General features: G+C 44.6%; 1 protein-coding gene across 3 annotated transcripts in view; it reads right to left on the bottom strand.

The window, feature by feature from the left end:
- CPPED1 (calcineurin like phosphoesterase domain containing 1) overlaps positions 1–20,996 on the bottom strand; it is a 125,151-nt gene extending 104,155 nt beyond the window's left edge. Inside the window, exon 1 of one of the 3 annotated variants that reach the window (XM_080678989.1) lies at positions 20,834–20,996. In XM_080678989.1, coding sequence (XP_080535115.1) covers positions 20,834–20,903 — 70 coding nt within the window. In that variant the 5' untranslated portion in view covers positions 20,904–20,996. Of the gene's footprint in view, positions 1–19,433; positions 19,503–20,833 lie in introns of those variants that run through there. The other 2 variants (XM_080678990.1, XM_080678992.1) reach the window with 2 other exon arrangements.
- Between the last annotated feature and the right edge of the window lie 974 nt (positions 20,997–21,970).

Genomic DNA, 21,970 nt, shown 5'->3' on the forward strand with positions numbered 1-21,970 from the left:
ACCAATCTATACATGTTAGGGTCATGTGTTACTTTAGCCAACCAGGTATGCTGTCCACAGCATCTCCCATATTCATCCATCCTCCCCATTTGCAGCGGCACACCTTTGGCCAGGTATTAATCACTCCCACCTAGGGCTACTAGGACAGCTCCATGCAGTGACCCCCACTCTGATCCACCCCAGGCTATCTATCACCACCAGTGCAACTCTTCCTGAAACTTTTACCCATATCATCAAACTCCCTTGTTAAAGGGCCACAACCCTCTAATCTTCATGAGAAAAGCCCCAAGTTTGCTTTCCCTTTCTAGTAAATTGTTAGCATGTTGCTTTCCCTTTCTAGTATAATGTCCCTGGCATGTGGGAGCCATTCAGTAAACATTTGGTGAAGGGATAAATGAGGATGGCAATGGATCCTCACTCATTCTGGCAATTGGGGCTCAAACATAGCCCAATAGCCCAAAACTTCCCCAGATGTACAGATTACTGTTCCCACTAGACTAGTGGCTCTAAACCAGGGATGATTTTGATCCCCAAGGGACACTTGATGTCTGAAGACATTTTTGGATGTCACATTGGAGGGGGATGGAGCTTCTGGCATTCAATAGATAGAGGGCAGGGGTGGTGCTAAGCATCCCACACTACACAGGGTAGTCCCGCAACACAGCACAATGCAGCCCACAATGTCAATGCTGAGGTTGAGAAAGCCTGCACAAGACAGCACAGGATGCCTCCAAATGGACCTTTGTCTGCTCCTCAAACACAACCCATGCTTTCCCACTCCTTCCTCCAGGGATGCTCTCCATTCTACGAACTCTTTTCCCCACTCAAGTTCTAATAGTCCTTCCTAGCCCAGCTCAATCACTACCTCTGCCACAAAGCCTGTCTACCTCCCTTGCAGCTCTGCCTCCTTCCCCCATTCAACAGTTTGTTCTGAGCACCCACCATATGATAGGGGCCACAATAGTCACCAGACATTCAACAGTGAGCAAGGCCACAGGTCCTATTCCTTAAGACCTTACAGAATAGAGGGGAGATGGACAACAAACAGGTCAATAACTAACATAATCACACATGTGCTCCATATGACCACAGAAATAATCAGGTGATCACAGGCAGAGCGAATGGTGGGCAGCTAGGAAACAGGGAAACTGAGATCTGAAGAATGAGAAAGCCAGGCATGGGGGAAGCTGTGGGGATAATCTCCAGGAAGATGGCAGGCAAGTACCCAGACCCTGACCCTGAGACCAGGGCAAATGGTAACATAAGGTGGGATAAATCATACCAGGACATGAAGGCTTGGGGAAAGGCTTAACACCTCTGGACCACTTTGGGCCTCCATCTCCTGAAGCCCTAACTTGGTCCCAGTGTAGCCCAGACTCTGAGGCTTGAGTGCCAGGTTCAAATCCCATTTCCATCCTTTACCAACTAAGTGACATGATGCAGTTCCCTCAACCTCTCTGTGCCACAGTCAGTCTCCTTATCTGTAAAGTGAAGAATTGATGAGTTCATGCATGTAAAGCATTTGGACCTGCCACACAATAAGCAGTCAAGTGGGAGCTTCTGTTTCCATGACTATTACTCATGGGAACTCCTACCCTTGTCTGAGCCGAGAAGAGCTATCAAACCTTACCCATTTCTTTGTTCTCCATAGTACCAAGTGGGGTTCAGAGAATATCTGATGATGGAGCTACATACATAAGTATACAGGATGGGGCAAAAGTAGGTTTACAGTTGTGAGTATGTGAAATGCAGAATTTATCTTTGCATTATTATTTATTATATTATTTTCCATAAAAACAACTGTAAACCTACTCTTGCCCCACCCTGTATACACACACACACACACACACACACACACACACACACACACACACTTTGGCCTTCACATCTTTTCCTTCACATAGTGTGGATATTGCTTTGCTTATAAAACGGCAAAGATGGGTAGCCTGCAGGCTTTCTAGCTAAAGAACAAATGCCAACAAAATGCAATTTTTGCAGTTTCTCACAGTAGCAATCTGCACAGTGAATCACTACCTAAATGTCTTTGGCAATATCCTTCATCTTCTCTGGGGACTAATCTTATTTGAATGGTAAACAAAAAACAATCCTTCACCACTTAGGGACTCTTTCTGGTTTGACAACCCTAATGTCCCAACTGTAAAACTGCCAGAACTCAATGCAACAGTTAGTAGTGCCTTTCAATCATGGTTGCCCGGGCTGGGAGGGCGGTAGGGGGTGAGCACTAAGGGGTATGGAGTTCCTTCTGGAGTGGTGGAAGTGTTCTAATACTGGCTGGGGGGATGGTTGCACAACTCTGTGAACAGAATAAAAGCCATTGAATGGTTTGCTTTAAAAGGGCAAACTGTATGGTATGTGAAGCTGTTAAAGAAAACGAATATCCTTCAGGACCCCCTCCTCAAAAATAACTAACTATAACACCAATATCCTTAGAGTCTCCAAATCATATTTCCTAAATACCAAGTTATTTAACCCAGCTTCTCTTCTCTTTGCCTAAATGCATCCAAAAGGTAGTCTCTCGGATACACAAAAGCTTCTGAGTCATGGCTTGGCTGCCACACTTGCCATTTGGGAAGGAAGGACTTGCCAACATCTTATCGGCAGCCTTTCAGGGATGTCAGAAAGCAGATGGGCCAGGACAACTTGGCCAGACACTTTCAGCATCACTGGCTTTGGCCAAAGCTGATCTAGACAACAGCTAAAGGGGGAAGAAAAGGCATTTCCCGAAACTCTCTCACTTTTCAGAAGCAGATCTCCACTTGGGGTTTGCCTGACTTGGGTAGATGTTGGCTATGACTTTTTCCCACCATTCCCCATGTTCCCCAAGCTGCTAGCCCAGGTGGTGCATCAGGGAGAATTGGAAGAAGGCACTCTCCCTGGGCAGAGGCAGCCCTGCAGGCACAAGGCTGGGCAAGCAGAGGCCCTGGACTTAAGGGAAGACAATTCTTCCTTGGGTCAGATGCAGCTCTGTGGGAGGGCACACCCCTGATTACAAGAACGTCCTCCAGAAGATGTCTTTGAGTAATTCACAAACTGCAGAGCCCCAGGGTGGTTTGCAAGGGTCCTATTGATTAGTTCAATATGCTGGTTTCTGTTTTGTTTTGTCCAGAGAATATATGGTGTGTTCAAGCAATGGGTTAGGTGGATACACACATGTGACCCAGAGGTAGTGTATTCACTCTTTCATACTCATTTGTTTATTCATATAACAAATGGCCACTGAGTTTCCACTACTGCTAACACTGTCCTAGTCCAGGCTTCCTGCCCTCTAGGAATTTATGGTCTAGAGACAAGAAAAGACATCCAGGTCACTAGAATAAACACACAACTATAAGGAAAAGAACGAGTGATGGTGAATGACAGGGGACCTCATTTAGAATGGAAGAATCAGCACAGGTTTCTTTTAAACTGTGACCTGAAGAATGAGAAAGCACACAGAGAAAAAGAGAGGGTCAGCAAAAAGCCATGTAAAGGGATGATGGACCCATTTTTTGTTTCAAAGAGATGACTGAATGCTGCACAGGGAATGGATTGGAGGGGCAAGTGTGGACGCCAATGGCTGATGGAATTGTCCAGGTGAGAGATGGGGTGGTTGGGGGTATGGTGGTAAGAGCTAAGAGGAAGGTGGACAAAACCAAGGTGAGCTCTGGAGGTTGAAGAGACAGGACTGTGTAGGGCTGGGACATGGAGAAGAGGAGAGAAGCTGAGGTCAGGAATGACTCCAAAGCTTCTGGTGGAAGAGGTGAGTGGGGGAACACTGGGAAGGTGCAGGTTGAGGAGAAGGAAGATGAAGAGCTCTGTTCTGTTCCAGTGTGTTCTGGTGGCAAAGCCAAAGGCTGAGAGCCAGAAGAGCTGCTACATTCTCTTCCTGGTCCTCCCACTTAGCAGTCTGAAACCTGAAATCAGCCAAGTGCCACAGTGCCCTCATGCAGATGAAGCCAACACATACATCAACAAGACTGCACCTTAACACAGACCTAGCCACTACTCTGCCTTCATTTTACAGTTGCGGACCTGTGGCGTTAGCACTACGTTTCTTTCTTTTTCTTTCAAACAAAGCTACCTCGGGGGTTCGGGAATTCTTTCACTCAACTAATATTTCCCGAGTGTCTGACTGCTCATCAGACTTGGTTCTGAGAGTGGCCCGCAGTTCTGGGGCTCCTGGAGTCTCCAGTTGTCTGGCACCAGGTTATTGTGCCTTCCTCATTGGAGGGTTTGGCAAAGTTAAAAATCATATGTTGTACAAATAAAAAGTTGCCACTTAGCCCTCTCTGTGAAGAAGATGCTCTCAGAACCACCACGACTCGAATGATGTGAAGAGTTTTCCAACACTCCCCATCCCCTCTAAAGGCACAGACAGTCCCTAGGGCAAGCTGAGCCCTCCCATGCTCTATGCCCCTCTGCCCCTGCCCCTCAAGGAGTTTGCTCAGTGTCCATCAGGAGTTGTCCCCAAATCTGTTTATGCCAGTACTTTAATTATACTTGTAAATCAAAGAAATAGGAATGTGAAAAGGGTTGTGTCTAATAAAACCAAGAAGGGTCCTTTGGGAAGACTTGATAAAGGCAAGCTGGTGAAAATAAAATACTATTGAATTAGGTGTTAAATAGACAAGTGTAAAAGAGTTGAAGAAAAAGAAAGTATAAACCTAGAAGCATTCTTCACTCCAAGTGCTCTCCAAGTGATTTTTCACTGACTACTCCACTGGAAAGAACCCAAACTGGAAAAGATTCCTTGTGGGCGTTTATTCGAGAAAAGGCTACATGGCAGCCCCATCTACAAACCCACACTCCAAGGCACATCCTTGGATCCACCTCAAAGATCGGTAAGTGAATGTACATTTATAGTTTACGTTAAAATGAAATGTTAAAAGAATGTGTGGTATTTTTATGATTGCCCTCTTGAACTAAGTTTTTCTACTCAATTGGCTAAATACCAGACGTCTATTGTAGTTTTAAAAAACTACCTTACATAAAAATTAACTCACTATGGACCTAGGCCTAAATATAGGAGCTTAAACTACAATACTCTTAAGAAAACACAGGAGCATGATTTGGAGTTAGGCAAAAAATTCTTACATGTGACATCAAAAGCACAAGTGATATAAGAAAAAGATGATAATATGGCCTTCATCATAATTAAAAACTTTGGTGCTGCAAATGATATTGCGAGAAACGGCTCACCTGTCCAAATTTCAGATGATGGACTAGGAAACAGAAGCATGGTGAAAATGAGACTTTTAATAACACTCTGGTTGGGGGGGGGGGGGGAGCACTGTACAGGGGTGGGCAAACTTTTTGACTCGAGGGCCACAATGGGTTCTTAAACTGGACTGGAGGGCCGGAACAAAAGCATGGATGGAGTGTTTGTGTGAACTAATATAAATTCAAAGTAAACATCATTACATAAAAGGGTACGGTCTTTTTTTTTTTTTATTATTTCAATAGTTTTATTCATTTCAAACATTTTAACAAGAAGAATGTAAACACTATTATAATTTGAAACTTCAAAAAATGGAGGAATCATAGCACAATAACATACCTTATATTGAAGATGGCAAAGGCAAAATAAAATTGCCTAACAAAGGAAAGGTACAAAAGCCTTTCAAATTAAACTTAAATATAATAAAATAATTTAAAACTAAAATAAATAGAAAAGAACAAAATGTGTAAACAGTAAATTAAACATTTTCTTTAGTGCAACTTCCAAATTATGCCCGGGACGTAGAGGTAGATGGCAATGTAGACTGGGTTGAAAGGTTTTTGGTCTTTAAAACATCAACTTCAGTGGGAACAGTGTTGTTGGTCTCCTTTTTAGCTAATGCTCTGATACTGTGCTCTCCAGGGGCGTGTCTCCCTACATCACCATGATAACGTGTCTACGCATTCCCAGGGTGATGTCAGGGGACGCGTCCGCGGGCATTACAAGGAGCCTCTGGAAGATTGAGAGGTTGTTCCTTCTACTGAATGGGCGGATATAAATCCGCCCACTCAGAAGAAGGAGCTGCGGCCGTGTTTCTCGACGTTGCCATGTTAACACTGCTGCTGGTGAAGGAGCGGAGGGGAGAGCAAGAGAACCCTCCACTCTTTCAGCTCCGCGGGCCGGATAGAACAGCCGAACGGGCCGGATCCGGCCCACGGGCCGTAGTTTGCCCACGGCTGGTATAGGATCACACATGGGGCAAGGAACATAGCCTATTTATTTAGACCCTCCTCTAGTTCCTCATGGGCTGAGTACTATTTCGTCACTATTTCCTAATAGGTGGCCTAGGTCTTGCTGTCTCCCATTGGGTTGGGGCCTTTTCTAGTCTCCACCTCACTTTGTCTAGGGGAATATTCCTAGGATATGTAAGATATATATTATCGGCCACAGGTACAGCTCTCATCCTCTCTCCCCACCCCCACATCCTGTTTGCTCTGGGGAAATTCAATAGTCGCCTGGCCACATGCTGTTTCTTTTCTATTTAGATAAATCAGAGGCATGTTTCTTACAAATTCCCCCCTCTTTTTCTTACACCGATTCTATCTTCATTAGCTGTTCTAAGACCTGTTGGCTTTCTTAGAGGAAGGGAAAAGAAGAATTTACACAGGTCCCTTCATTACTGGCTTCAGAGCAGATGGAGTAGTAAAAAGCACATCTCAGGGTTGGCCCATCCATTTCTCCTCCAGTTGGCCCATCGTCTTTGTTCTGCTCATGTCTGTCTAACTGCCTACCACATCCCCTCAAGGATCTTGGCTCTGAATTCTTTCAGGGAAAGGGGGTGTCGACAAAAATTACTGCTTCCACACTGAGTGTAGGTCTGATCAAATAATTGAATCGATACCCGCTCCCCTGGGAACTGACCTTCAGGCCACTTCACAATGGACATTCTACTTGCTTAGACCACATTCCACTTCCTAAGACCATTACCTCTCCCCTCCTGAGTTTCCCAGAATCTGGACCTACACAGAGAATTCTCCACCCAGAAAAAGCCCACCTAGAGTCCTTTAAAAACCTCTGACTCTGTCTTTGGGTAGTGGCGCAATTTTGGGGCTTAGCCCATTTGGGTATCCAGATGACCTATCTATATATATAAAAGCCTAAGTGACCATCGCAACCAAAACAACTGAACGGATGACCAAACAGGCTGCGTGGGGCGACCAAGCCGGTAGGGGGGTTAGTGAGAGACGACCAAATGACTGAGCAGCAGGCTGCATGGGGCAACCAGGCTGGCAGGGGGAGCAGTTGGGGGTGAGCAGGTCGGCAGGGAGGGAGCAGTGAGGGGTGACCAGGCCGGCAGAGGGGGGAAGTGAGGGGTGACCAGGCTGGCGGGGGGGGGGGGCAGTTGGGGGCGATCAGGCCGGCAGGGGGGGCAGTAAGAGGCAACCAGGCTGGCAGGGGAAGCAGTTAGGAGTGACCAGGATGGCGGGGGGTGGAGGGGCAGTTGGGGGCAACCAGGCCGGCAGGGGGGGGGCAGTTGGGGGTAACCAGGCCAGCAAGGGGGGCAGTTAGGGTGATCAGGTGGGCAGGCAGGTAAGCAGTTAGGAGCCAGTGGTCCCGGATTGTGAGAGGGATCCTGGATTGGAGAGGGTGCAGGCTGGACTGAGGGGACTCCCCCGCCTCCGGTACATGAATTTTGTGCACCAGGCCTCTAGTTAACTTATAATCCCTTACCACTTTGGCCTCTTGATCCCTCCTTCAGTGACCCTAACATTGCTTAGACCACATTTCACTTGCTAAGACCATTACCTCTCCCCTCCAGAGTTTCCCAGAATCAGGACCTGAACAGAGAATTCTCTGCCCAGAAAAAGCCCAAAATGGCCTCATGCATTCCTCCTTCAGTGACCCTAACACTGAGGAGGGGCGAAGGTTTCTCTCAGAGTCAAGAGATCCTTGCTCTCTGTCAGAGGGACGATGAGGCCTGGACATGGAAGGAGGTGGGCTTGTAACCTGGCTGAGACAAACTGTGTTATAATATTTAGTATTACTGAGCAAAAATTGGAACAGCAAGAATCACAACAAATGGTCTGGTAGAAGGAAAAAACATTTCAGTTCTAATAATTCCCTATTGAAATATAATTTTTCTTTATTGACAAAGGTTCGTATGTGCCTTCAGTATAAAATTTTCCTTCATAAAGAGAAAACAAATCCTGAGGCATTACAGGGCCCTATTGGAATGATCTAAAGTGAACTCTAGATTTAAAAAAAAAATGTTTCTTAAAATTCAAACCCTAGGAAGCCTGTCAAACCCATCCTACCAAAAGATTATATATTATTTGAAGTGACAAGAGTGTATTAAACACAGACATAAGCTAGTAAAACTTCAGTTCCCACCACTAAGATCACCTTTTTTAAAGTAATTAAGTACCTGGTTAAAATATCACAATATATAATTATTCCATTAATTTCTAGAACTTTTGCTTCCTAGACAAATACAGAAAAAAAAAATTTTTTTCCTTTTAACAAAAAAACTTTTTCCCTGGAAAAGGTCTAAACACATTCTGTATTAGCCTACTTTAGATTCACCTACCTATAATTGCCTTTTAAGATTTCTCTTCACAATCCTTCTATAATTTTCACAAATCTTTTATTCGTTTAGCTTTAGAACAACTTAATTTCCTAATTATTTCAATAATATATCTCCATACTTCATGCCTTCTATTAGCAAAACCATATAATTTCTTTCCAATTAGCTAGAATTTTTAACTCTTAGACCTTAAATTTTAGGTGGCAAGTTAAGTACTTAGCATTTCTCAGATTAATAATACATTCACATTTTAAGGATATTTTTCAAATAAAATACAAGACATATTCAATTAATAGATTCAAATCTATCTAGATTCTCCATACGAAGCAAACTCTGATTGTTTTGTTACAGAATTCACCAGGCGACTGAAAAATACACAGGAGTACTTGGAGTCCAGGATAAACCCATTTATTTTCAGATGTTTCACATGGACTCAGGGGGTCAAGTCTCCAAATCCTGAGGTAAGCCAATATGGAGGAAGCTTTCTCTTTATACCCTTCGGTTTCTTTGTTTTCTATCTGTTTCCTAACTACCAGGCTTTTGTGTTGGGCTTCCACAGCCCCTCCTGAGTCAGTTAGAAGGGGAAGTTAGATTGTACCTAAATGCCTGGTCTGGGTGGTGTCAGTGACCTCCCCTGTAGCTAAGCTGTTACAGTCTTTGTTTATGGCCCCTTTGTAAATTGGGAGTAATTAGGAAAACAGGTCTTGCTAGACCAGATTGTGGAGAAAGGGCCAGTGACTTATTCATAGGCTATCAAGAATGTACATTAGGTTACTGGCACAGATTCAGATTGCTAGCCCGCCCCCAAAATGTCTTATTTTCCCCATCAGTTTCAGTAGACTGTTATTTCAAAATACCTAGGTATTTAAAATATATGTATTTTTTCACTATTTAACCCAGCAAACTCCAAAGTTTTAAGTTACCAAAAATTTTGGAAAACTCTGAAAAAGCTTTATCATATAACCTTTACTTTTGTTATATTTATAACAACTTTGAGATTTTAAAGCCAATTATTATTATCCAAGGCATTTTCTTGGCAAATTTTGTAATAGGGATAACTCACCAGCCTTCAGCGGCTTTAATGTGAAAGTACTATTTTATTTTATTTTCCTTTATAAAACAGGAGTGCCCCCCTTCACTGCTAGAGGGTACTTCTACAGATCTGTTCCTCCCAGTGTTATGGGCAAAAATAGAACACTGGGGACTAGTTATGGTTATGGGAAATCTTAATCATGCTCTGCTAACCATGATTGCCCTTTCTGGTCAGAGAAAGGACATACCAACCTGGCTGGGAGTCCTAGGCCCCCAAGACCTGGGAGTTAACCTTGGAATGTGGTCCATTCTCATTCAAAAATTGCCCATTATCATGGAAGCATTAACCTTGTTGCCCAAACAATGGGAGTCCCAACCCAGCCGGTATAGCTTACTTCCCCATGTTTGTAATCCCTACTTCCCCATGTAATCTTTGTCCCTATATTCATAAACCAGGGAAGAGCAAACTAAAGTCCCCAAAAGATAGAAAGCTAAAATTACATTACAGACACACTGACAGAAATCTCACTAGCTAAGAGTTTCTGGTGGCTGATGCCCTGAGAGGGAGAGCAGGAAGAGTCCCTAAGATTAAGAATTCTTGGCAGCTGCTAAAACATTCCTGCCATCTCTGTCACAAAGACAATCCAAAGAATGGCAGAAGATACATTAGCAAATAATATACTTGATAAGGATCTTATATCCAGAATATATAAAGAACTCTTACAACTCAATAATAAAAACATGCCCTAACCGGTTTGGCTCAGTGGATAGAGCGTCAGCCTGCGGACTGAAGGGTCCCAGGTTCGATTCCAGTCAAGGGCATGTACCTTGGTTGCGGGCACATCCCCAGTAGGGGGTGTTGCAGGAGGCAGCTGATCTATGTTTCCCTCTCACGGATATTTCTAACTCTCTATCCCTCTCCCTTCCTCTCTGTAAAAAATCAATAAAATATTAAAAAATTAATTTATTTATTTATTTATTTAATTTAATTAAAACACAAATAACCTTACTAAAAACTGGGCAAAGGATCTGAACAGACAGTTCTGCAAAGATTACATGTGGCCAATAAGTACATGAAAAGATATTCAAATCATTAGCCAATAGGAAAACGCAAATCAAAATCACAATGAGATTCCACTTGTCACACCCATTTGGCTGATTATAATAAAAAAGGCAGACATTGATATGTTAGAATTTTTAAAACCACAGTATTTTTTAAAATATATTTTTTTATTGATTTCAGAGAGGAAGAGAGAGGGAGATAGAAACATTGATGAGAGAAAATCATTGATCAGCTGCCTCCTGCACACCCCCCACAGGGGGATCGAGCCTGAAACCTGGGCATGTGCCCTTGACTGGAATCGAACCCGGGACCCTTCAGTCCGCAGGCCTCAAAGCTCTATCCACTGAGCCAAACCAGCTAGGGCAAAAACCACAGTATTTTCAACCCCTATTAGACTTGCATAAACAGGTCTGTTTCGAGAAAAGTTCTTAGGTGAAACAGAAAAAAGATGAAGTTGTTTGTTTTTAACAGACTCTATTTATTCTTTGCATGTGAGAGGGTTTCTGAGGGGACCAAGAAATATTCAGGATTAAATATGATTCGGTTCCTCCCAATCAGCTGCTGAGGTTTCAATGTCCAGGGAAGTAACAAACCTTTTTAAGAAAACCCTGTTCTCTAAGGGGGAGGAAATATCCTGGCAGTAAAGTTACCTGGTGAAACAGGAATTTTGGGGGGTGAAAAAGACAGGTTTAGGAAATTTTAGAAATTAAGGGGACCATGGAAGAAGCAGAGGGCTGCAGAGCAGCAGAAGGTATATTTCCATAGAATGGGGGAGCTGGAAAGCTGCAACAGGTACATTTCCATAGAATGAGGGAGCTGGGAACAGTAAAAGGTCTATATTTACAAAATAAAGAGAAGGAAGCCCTTCATCCAGAGGGAGAAGAAGAAAACCCAAAGGGAATAGGAAAACAGTAAGGAAGGAGGGGGCGGGGGGAGAACTTCACATGTCCCATGTGAGGTTCAACCTTTGTGCCCAGGAGTTACTATAGTAACCAGTCCAAAAGAATAGTGACCAATCAGAGGGGATATCAAGGCACCAGGCTCTGTAGGCTTTATAAGCCGTAGGGAAGAGGAACTCAGTGGGACCCTTTTCCCCCTCCCCATGTGGGAGTCCATTCTGTGGGATTCTTTCCCTCTCCCCACATGGGAGTCTGTACTTGTTCTTCAATAAATCTCCTCCTATGCTATACCACTTTCTGTCCATGGATTCATTCTTTGATTCTGGCGGACAAAGAATCCGGGTTCCCGTCCAAAAATTCCATATCACTGGGAAACCAGGTTAGGACTGGAAAACAATTAAATATAGATAATTTTTGAAACGTATTTTATCTTCATATTTCTCTCTTTGAGAATTTCTTCAAAACATATGTTGTAAACTTTTCAGAAAGACAGTGATTTGCTAGGAGAAAGTGGTCTTAATGAGGATGTGTGTCAAGGAAATATAATTACCAATTTGCCTGATTAAAATGAATATTTAAACATGCCTGAGGAATGTGAGCCTTCTCAGGTGTGACATGTACCATTTACTTTTTGTAAACATCTGTTGGCAGAGCCTAGCAGATGATGTTAACAGGAAACAGATGACTGAAGCCAAGCTTCACCTGTAATACTGTGGGGAGAAATGCCTGGAAATATTGTTATTCATATAAATCACGGGGGGGGCGGGGGGACAGGGGGATAGTCTTGGAGTACTAGGTGTACCGGTTAATAATGCAGGTTTTTTTCAACAGATGGAGTTACACATATGTTGATATATATGCGATTTGATATGTATGCTATTTTGTTGTATTGACAACAAAGCTTCAAAACTTCCAATGTCAAATTTAGTGAAGGTGTCAACATCACAGATATCTTTATACATAAAAATGTCGAATTTCAAAAAAAAAATGTCGAATTTCATGCCAAAAAAAAGAGCATTTGCGGGAAGTTTTAATTCATTACTTTATTTTGAAGAAAAGTGCTGCTGAATACTTCGGGAAGCTTATGGTGAACATGCTCCATCTCAAGATACTTGTGAACGCTGGTTTAAACACTTTAAAAGTGATGATTTCTATGTGAAAGAGAAAGAACGTCCAGGTCAACCGAAAAAGTTTGAAGACCAATAATTACAAACATTATTGGATGAAGATGCATGTCAAACTCAAAAACAACTTGCAGAAAGATTAAACGTTGCTCAGCAAACGATTTCCTATCATTTACAAGCAATGGGAAAGATTTTAAAGGAAGGAAAATGGGTGCCACATCAACTGAACGAAAGACAAATGGAAAACCGAAAAGTCATCAGTAAAATGCTACTTCAACGGCATGAAAGAAAGTCTTTTTTGCATCGAACTGTGACTGGCAATGAAAAGTGGATTTATTTTGAGAATCCCAAATGCACAAAATCATGGGTTGATCCAGGTCAACCATCAACATCGATTGAAAGGCCAAATCGCTTCAGAAAGAAGACAATGCTCTGCGTTTGGTGGGATCAGGAAGGTGTGGTGTATTATGAGCTTCTAAAACCAGGTGAAACCGTTAATACTGATTGCTACTGACAACAAATAATCAATTTGAACCACTCTTTGATTGTGAAATGACTAGAATGTGCCAGAAGACACGGCAAAGTAATTTTGCTTCATGATGACGCACCATCACACACTTCAAAACCAGTTAAAGACACATTAAAAGATCTTGCCTGGGAAGTATTAACCCACCCTGTGTATTCACCAAACCTGGCTCCTTCAGATTACCACTTGTTCCGATCGATGGCACACGCACTTTCTGAGCAGCACTTCAAAACATACGAAGAAATGGAAAACTGGGTCTCCGAATGGTTTCCCTCAAAACAAGAAAAGTTCTATTGGGACAGTATCCACAAATTACCTGAAAGATGGCAGAAATGTGTAGCTAGTGATGGACATTACTGTGACTAAAGCACTTTTGATGTTTCTCTTGAAATTACCGTGTTTTTCTTTTATTACAAAATCTGACATTATTAACCGGTACACCTAGTAAAGTACTTGCTAGAGGCTGAATATCTGTGTCCCCCTCCCCTGAATTCTTAGGTTGAAACCTAACCCCCAATGTGATGGTGTCTGGTAGTGGGGGCCTTTGGGAGGAGATTAGGTCTTGAGGGCTTAGTAATGGGGTTAGTGCCCTTACAAAAGATACCCTCAGAGAGTTCCCTCCTCCCTTCGGTCACAGTGAGAAGACAGCCCTCTGTGAACTCTAAGAGGGTTCTCACCAGACACTGAATCTGCAGGTGCCTTGATCTTGGACTTCCAGCATCCAGAATGGTGAGCTATAATTCCTGCTGTTTATAAACCACTCAGTCTATAGTATTTTGTTACAGCAGCTCAAACAGACGAAGACAGTGCTGTTTCATTCACTTGCCAGACTTCACTTGAGAAACCAACTGTTTAACTGCTAATTCTAGAAGGGGCTTCTAGTAGTGCGTGAGAGAGTTGTCAGGGATATGATGTTAGGTATTGTTGCTTGAGTTAACTGAAAATCTTTGATGGGAAAAGCCAGTTCCTTCTCTTTCTCTTCCAGGCCTGCCCTACCAGCGCAAGGTTCTACCTTCTAGCACAAGCATGTCAAACTTGCAGCCCACAGGCCGCATGTAACCCACAATGAATATTTTTATGACCCAGCCTATAAAACGGTATGTAAGAAACATTTTAATAAAAATTTCATAATTTTTACAGTATCCTGTTATACATAATTATTAATAATGAAAAACATTTGCTTGAAGCCTCCATCTTATATAAAAACTGTTGTTTGAAATTTTAACCCTGCTATTTGGCTTCTGTAAATGCTTGCTTGCTTAAATAATAAGGAAAATAAGACTACTTCCACTTCGGAAAGGCCATTATCAGTGCTGGCACCAGGCCAAGCCTTTGGTTGCGTTCTCAAGGCCCTAGCATAGGGGCTCTTTAAGAACTTGCAGAGGGGGCCAGAAACACCCCATATTTGGGAGACAAAGAAGGTAAAGACATATAATTAGGGAAAGTTCCTCCATGTTGGGGCCCAGAATTTGAGAGACATTTTCCTCTGGACCCGCGCATAATAAATGTAACTCCATCTCTCTAAGTATTGCTTGGTTCTTCTCTGGTTTTCTGTAACACCCTAATGACTGATTAGTATAATTGTGTTGCATTCATTTCCCTTACGTGCCTTATGCGCAGGCGCACCATTTCTCTCCACTAATACTAGCAACGAATATTTTAGCAGCCTTGATTGCCAAGTCATTTAGTCTTGGACTGACTTGTTTGGTGTGCGCAATAGGAAATATTTCGCTTTCGGAGAATAAGAAAAATAGGTTTATTTGTGTTACGCTTATTAATTTGTGCAGTTTTTCAGTGTCTGGTAAGTTAATGTTCAAGAAAAAATATTTTTATTAAAATGTTCTATTATTTTATGTTAACCATTACTCATTTATTTCAGCCCTTTGTATTCAGCATGTCTCTATCGAAATACACCTATGTTTCTATGAAAATTGAAGCTTTGTATTTTGTGGCCCACATAAACTTAAACCTAGTTTATTTGGCCCAGTTAGCCTTTGAGTTTGACATGCTTGTTCTAGCAGATCCTGGACTAACAATGAACCTTAAAGGCATCTTTCAAAGTTACCAGAAATGCTAACATGGAACTAGAACCCAGGGAAAGTCAGTGACAGCGACAGAGAGCTTAGGGGTGAATTAGGGATTCAGCACCTAGTGAAGTAAACCAACAAGACTAAGGATTCTAAACCTAAGCCTTCAAGGATGAGCCTCTAAAGCCCTGTGCTGTATAGAGGGCATGCCCACTGGAACTGCTCAGCCCACAGGGGAGACCAAGTGCAAGCCCCACTTCTAGAGAAGTCCAGGGTCATGTTCCCTCTTCTTATCTCATCAACTTATCTTCTAAGTCTCTCTCCGTTGATCCCATTCTTTTCCAGACCAACGTCTCTCTTGTTCTCTGGTCTTACTGGCAGCCTCGTGGCAGCTCCAAAAGGCTACGGAGATTCAACACCTCGACTTTCTCATCATCTCATTGGAAGCCCCACCACCATGACCACATGCACCTCCAGTTTCTGAAAATAAACAGTGTGGTGCTATGGAAATGATGCTCCTAGACAAGTACTTGAGCTCCAGCTTCCAACCAGATTGCACCCAAGTTCCTCGTAAGTAGAAATGCTTTTGTTGCCATTACTGCAGCCAGACCATTCTTTTCAAAATGGATATCTGATTATGTGTCCGTTTTTTTCACACGCACTGCTTAAACCCCTTTGATGCTATTAGGCAAAAACAAATCCAACTACCCCCCACCTCACTCTCCAGTGCTCTCCCATACCACACTGCTCCACACTCAATGGCTTTCTTTCCTCATCCTTCCCTTTCCAGTCAGAAACTTGCTTTCAAACTTGCTCTGACCATGGTCACAATGGTCTGCCCTCCTTTCAAGGCCCAGTTAACTCGTAATCGTCCTTCAGCAATCAGATTATACACCCCTTACTCGAGGAAGCCCTCCCTAAAGGTCCTTACTAATGCTCCAGTGAGAGGCTCTAATGGAACCAATCCCTCACTTCTCTGACATTTGCCACAACTGGAATTTCCACTGGTTTGTGTGAGTGGCAGGTTAATGTCAGGCTTTCCAAGTAGCTATGTGCCAGAAGAATCACATCTGTTTTTCACTCACTGCACTCTGGCATCCAGCACCATGGTTGGGACAAGGCAAGTGCTCAGTACATTTGATAAGTGGACAAATAAATGAACTGATAGGTGAATAGACAGACCGAATGAAGAGAAGGGCATATGGTGGATAGAATAGTAGATGGATGGCCTAGTACAGTGGTCGGCAAACTGCGGCTTGCGAGCCATATGCGGCTCGCGAGCCGCGGTTTGCCGCTCTGTTGACTAATGAGTTTGCCAACCACTAACCTAGACTCTCGATTCCAATAATTACAGGCTGTTGTTGTACCTTGTGATTAAGCCCCTATCCCAGTGGTCAGCAAACTCATTAGTCAACAGAGCGGCAAACGGCGGCTTGCGAGCCGCATGTGGTTCGCGAGCCGCAATTTGCCGACCACTGGCCTAGTAGATAGATGTATAGACAGACAAACAGTTGGACAGACAGATAGACAGAAGGATGGAGAGATGGTTGAAAAGTACATATGATCCCAGAGTCAACCCCTCTTCTAAGCCCTTGATCCCATCTCCACAGCTATCTCTCTCCAACAATTATTCTGTCTTTTGCATTTTCAACCCTAGATCCACCTTCATACCAATTATGTGACCTTAAGTAAGTTGTCTAATCTGTTGAGCTTGATTCTTTTTTCCATTGTAAAAAGAGGATAATCATAATAGTTACCTCACTAGGACTGTTTTGGAGGTTAGATGACCTCCAAAATCTACATACAACCCAGAGTATAGTGCCTGGCTGCCAGAAACATCTGATAAATGTTAGATGCCCCTACTGTTCTTACCATTATTACTACTTCAGACCCTTCGGCTTTCCTTCAGCATTGTTCCTCCCTTAAGCTGCTACTGGCCTATATCTACCTTGCATCACCAAATGGCTCCAAACAGAATCCTACCCTTGCTGACTTCACATCCTCACTCTCTGCCATTCCCCAGGCACTGTGTATAGGTGTCCCCCTACAACTCTACTAAAATTGTTCTCCTCAAGGTGACAATCAAACCTGCCATCCTCTGCTCAGCTAACAATCTGCAACATCCGATCCTGTGTACCATCCTGCCTTAAGCCCTCCTCCCCAACTTTGGTGCCGAGGTCAGCTCCTGGTTTTCTATTCCAAAATTTCTGGTTGTTTTCTGCTCCGAATCCTTCAGTGTGTCCTTTTCTTCTTCCTGCCCCTAAGCACTGGCATATCCTAAGACTACACACACAGAGACAAATACTGTCCACTACTCCACACTTTCCCCTTAGCAATGTCACTGACTCCTACAGCAATACTATCTCCTCTCTGCAGGTGGAACCCACACCTTCATCCTCAGCTGTGTACTATGCCCCACAAGTTGCATCATATTTCCTGATGGCACCTCAAAGTCATTACTTCCCAAATCAATCCCATCAAATCTGACCCTATTCCTTATTCTGTGATTTTAGTTAACAGACCCAACATCAGCCAAGACCAATGCTTTACAAGCCAACTCCTACCACTGCAGTGGCCCACAAGTCCACCAGTTGAGAAGAATCATTTTTTGTGCCATAGCTCTGTGCCTAGACTATGAGCCCCTGAGGGCATATAGCTTGCCTCCCCCGCCCCTTCTTTTTCTTCTCTCCACAAGATACTAAAGAATGCAATAGGAACCTAATAAACACATCTTGAACTGAAAAGAGTAACAAGGAACTCTCTCATTCACTGCTGGTGGATATATAAATTGGTGCCAGGGCTTTGGAAGGCAACTTATGGTAAAGCTGGGGGTGATTATACCTTATAACCTAGAATTTCACTCCTGGATATATGCCCTGGAGAAATTTCCCCACATATCCACAAGAAGACTTGAACAAAAATGTTCCTAACTGGGGGGTGGGAACAACCGGGGAGAGGTCAATGGGAGAAAAAGGAGACATATGTAAGACTTTAAACAATAAGGAATTAAAAAAAAAAAAGTTCCTAACAGCACTGTTACCAAGAGTGAAAAACATTATATCGGGAAATAGCTGGCATACTAAAAATTAGAATAAATAAAGGAGGGATTAAAAATAGATTATTTGGGATGAACTGAGTGTAGAAAAACTACAAAAGACAGTTTGGTAGCCCAAAGATAGAAAAGCAGAGCTGCAGCCTCCCCTACATCTGGAAGGAGGGAGGGAGCGAGTAGTTACCCAAATCTGAAAAGCAAGACTCAAAGGAAAGGCTATCTTGAAAGCAGTGAGCTTCAGGCAAAGAATATAACTAGCTCAAAGCAAGTCCACAGGGAGTAAACTGGGGGAATGAACACCCTGATTTTGGTTCCCCCTTCCTCGGCTCTCTGGTGGGGACTCCCCATTGGCTGACCCCAGTGGGAAGCCAGAGGACCAGGAGCCCACTGAAGCCGAGAGAGGCCACATCCTGGAGCACAGTGGAGATTCGGAGGGACAAAGATACTCAGCTTATCCAGCAACAGAATGCATAGAATATATATTTATACAATGGAATATTGCCCAGCAGGAAAATTAGTGAACTAGAGCTACTTATATCAATACTAGAGGCCCAGTGCATGAAATTCGTGCATGGGAGGGGGGTGTCCCTCAGCCCGGCTTACACCCTCTCACAATCCGGGACCCCTTGGGGGATGTCCGACTGCCAGTTTAGGCCCGATCCTACAGTGGAATCAGGCCTAAACCGGCAGTCAGACATCCCTCTCACAATCTGGGACCGCTGGCTCCTAACCCCTCTGCCTGCCTGCCTGCCTGCCTGATCACCCCTAACCACTCACCTGTCTGCCTGATATCCCCTAACCACTCTGCCTGCCTGCCTCATCGCCCCTAACCACTTGCCTGCCTTCCTGATCGCCCCTAACTGCCTCTGCCTTGGCCCCCATGGCCACGGCTTCATCCAGAAGGACATCTGGAATGATGTCCAGAAGTTCTTTTGGCTGTCCGGTCTAACTAGCGTATTACGCTTTTATTATTATAAATAGATAAATCTCAAAAATCTTATGATGGGCAAAAAACGGCATATTAAAATATTTAGAGAATGGGCACTACAGCAGATTGCGTTTCCCAAAATCCACCACAGCTATATTCCTGGCCCCCATGTGCTCTTCCAGAATCTTGCCACTCCCCACCAGGAGCTGCAAAAAAGGAAAAGAACAAGGTTTTAGGACAGAATTACAGGAGAAACCTACTTTAGACAGAGTAGCCAGGGGAAATCTATCTGAGAAATAACTTAACTTTAAACGAGATGCGAAGATTGAGAAGAGCCAGGCGGCCGGCCAGGCTATTAGCCATGGTAGCAGGAAAGAGCAAGTGCCAAGGTCCTGAGGAGAAAGAGATACTGCAGTTGGCCCTTTTAAAAATGCAGTTCAAGAAAGCCAGTATAAAAAGAAAGAAAAAAGAAAGAAGAAAGAAGAAGAAAGCCAGTGTGGCCCTGGCCGGTGTGACTCAGGTGGCTGAGTGTTGTCCCCGTGCACCAAAAGGCTGCCAATTTGATTCCTGGTCAGGGCCTATGAGAGTGTTGTGGCTCAATCCCCGGTAGGGTGTGTGTGGTGTTCTGCTCTCACATCGATGCTTTCTCTCTCTCTCTCTCTCTCTCTCTCTCTCTCTCTCTCTCTCTCTCTCTCTCTCAAAAACCAGTAAAAAAAATCTTAAAAGAAAACCAGTTTGGCAGGAGAACTAGGCACGGGAAAGAATGGAGCATGAAGGAAGAAAGATGAGCACAAGCCAGATCCAGCAGGGCACCTGTGACTTCCCTTGGGTTACAAAACTGGTGAGTGCAAGGGAGGGCATTTGACTCCAGGAAGCAAAATGCCACAGAGAGAACCAAGGAACCAGGGACAGCCTTCCCTAGACTTACAGCTCTCCGGCTAACATTCACTTTAGCACCTAGTCTGTGTCAGACACTGGGTTTCAAAAACAGTTTCAATCCGTTAAAGAATAATCTGGTTAATCTGTTACCTATCAGAATCTTAACCAACCCATTTTTACAGCGAGACAGATTACCTACATTCAAAGTCCAAGCATTTAACACTACCACGACTCTTGACTGCCTTGCCTCTCTACTGTTCCGACGGGCATTGTGAACATTTTGGTGGATGACTCATATTATAGTAAATAACCGTGATTACAGCATATAAAATACGTCATGGTGAACGACCACAATAAAAATAACGACATCTAACGTGCACCGGACGCTTGTCGAGTGCCACACAGAACTTCTCTGTTATTATTCCCGTTTTACAGATGGGGGAACTGAGGCCAAAACTTGCTGAGTAACGTGTCCTAGGCAAGGCGTGGAAACCAAACCCAAGTGTAGAGCCCACGCTGCTATGAACTGCTTTGCTGCCTTACTCTTCTCTCAGGGAAGTTAGGTCGGGGCCGGCGAAGCTCCAGAACCGGCCTCCTCGCGCGGGCACTCGCGTCTCCATAGCGCCCGAGAAAGCCTTTCCGCGCGGGCTGTGCAGACCTTATTTTGGTCCCCGACACCGACTGCGGCCCCGATGGGGTCCGGCTGGCGGTGCGCGCACCCACACTGAAGGTTCCCCCGGTGGAAGGTTCCGCAGCCCGAAGTCATCCCCTCCCCGAGTACCTGCGGGAAACGCGTCCAGAGTCCTGCCCCGGGCTCTGTGGAAAACACGCCCCGCCTCCGCTGCGGACATGGCGAGCGAGTTCCTGGTCCCACCTGAGTACACTGCGTGGGTGGGAGCGGCGCAACTCCTCGCCGCCCAACTGCCGGCAGGGCCTGGCCGGCTGGGGGCGGAACCTTCTGCTCGGGGCGGGGCGGGGCGGGGCGGGGCGGGGCGGGGCGGGGCGGGGCGGGGCGGGGCGGGGCGGGGCGGGGGGGCGGGGCGGGGCGGCGGGCGGCTCGCGGGCCTTGACCGCTCGGGGCGCCGCTAGTGCTGCCTGGGCAGGCAGAAGCTTGAGCGGCGCCTTTGGGATCGACTGGGGCGCCTGACGAGCGGAGGCCCCCGAGTGCGTAGAGGGGTGTCTTTGGGCTCAGGCTGGGAGCCTAGGTTGTCAGGTTTAACCAATAAAAATACGGAATGCCCAGAGAGGCGACGATAAGCTTGTCCCATGCACCATTTTGGAAACAGTCCTCTAAGCAGCTGGAATCTATAACAATTAATCACCAGGCGTCTTCAGCTTCACTGTCATCATCACCGTCCCATTATTATCAGCATCGCTCACTCCATATCAGACACTGCTCCAAGCACTTTGGGAGCAACTCACTTAATCCATACAACAGCCGTGGGCGATGGTGCTGTAGCATTTCCCTCATTTGTCAGAAGGGGAAACTGATGCTCAGAACGGTGAGGCAGTTTGCACAAGGGGACAGGCATCTAGAAAAGTAGCAAAGCTGCATCTGACCCAAAGGAGGGTCTGTCCAGCAAAAACCATTGAACTGTGCCAAAACCGGTTTGGCTCAGTGGATAGAGCGTCGGCCTGCGGACTGAGGGGTCCCGGGTTCGATTCCGGTCAAGGGCATGTACCTTGGTTGCGGGCACATCCCCAGTGGGAGGTGTGCAGGAGGCAGCTGATCGATGTTTCTAGCTCTCTATCCCCCTCCCTTCCTCTCTGTAAAATATCAATAAAATATATTAAAAAAAAAAAAAAACCATTGAACTGAATTGGACAAGCCAGTGTTTGTCAAACTTGTTAAAATACAAATTCCAGGGTGGACCTAGCAACACGGAATCTTCAGAAGGGTCTATTTTTGACTCCCCCA

Source organism: Plecotus auritus (genome assembly GCF_963455305.1).
Source record: "Plecotus auritus genome assembly, chromosome: 7".
NCBI classification, from domain to species: domain Eukaryota; kingdom Metazoa; phylum Chordata; class Mammalia; order Chiroptera; family Vespertilionidae; genus Plecotus; species Plecotus auritus.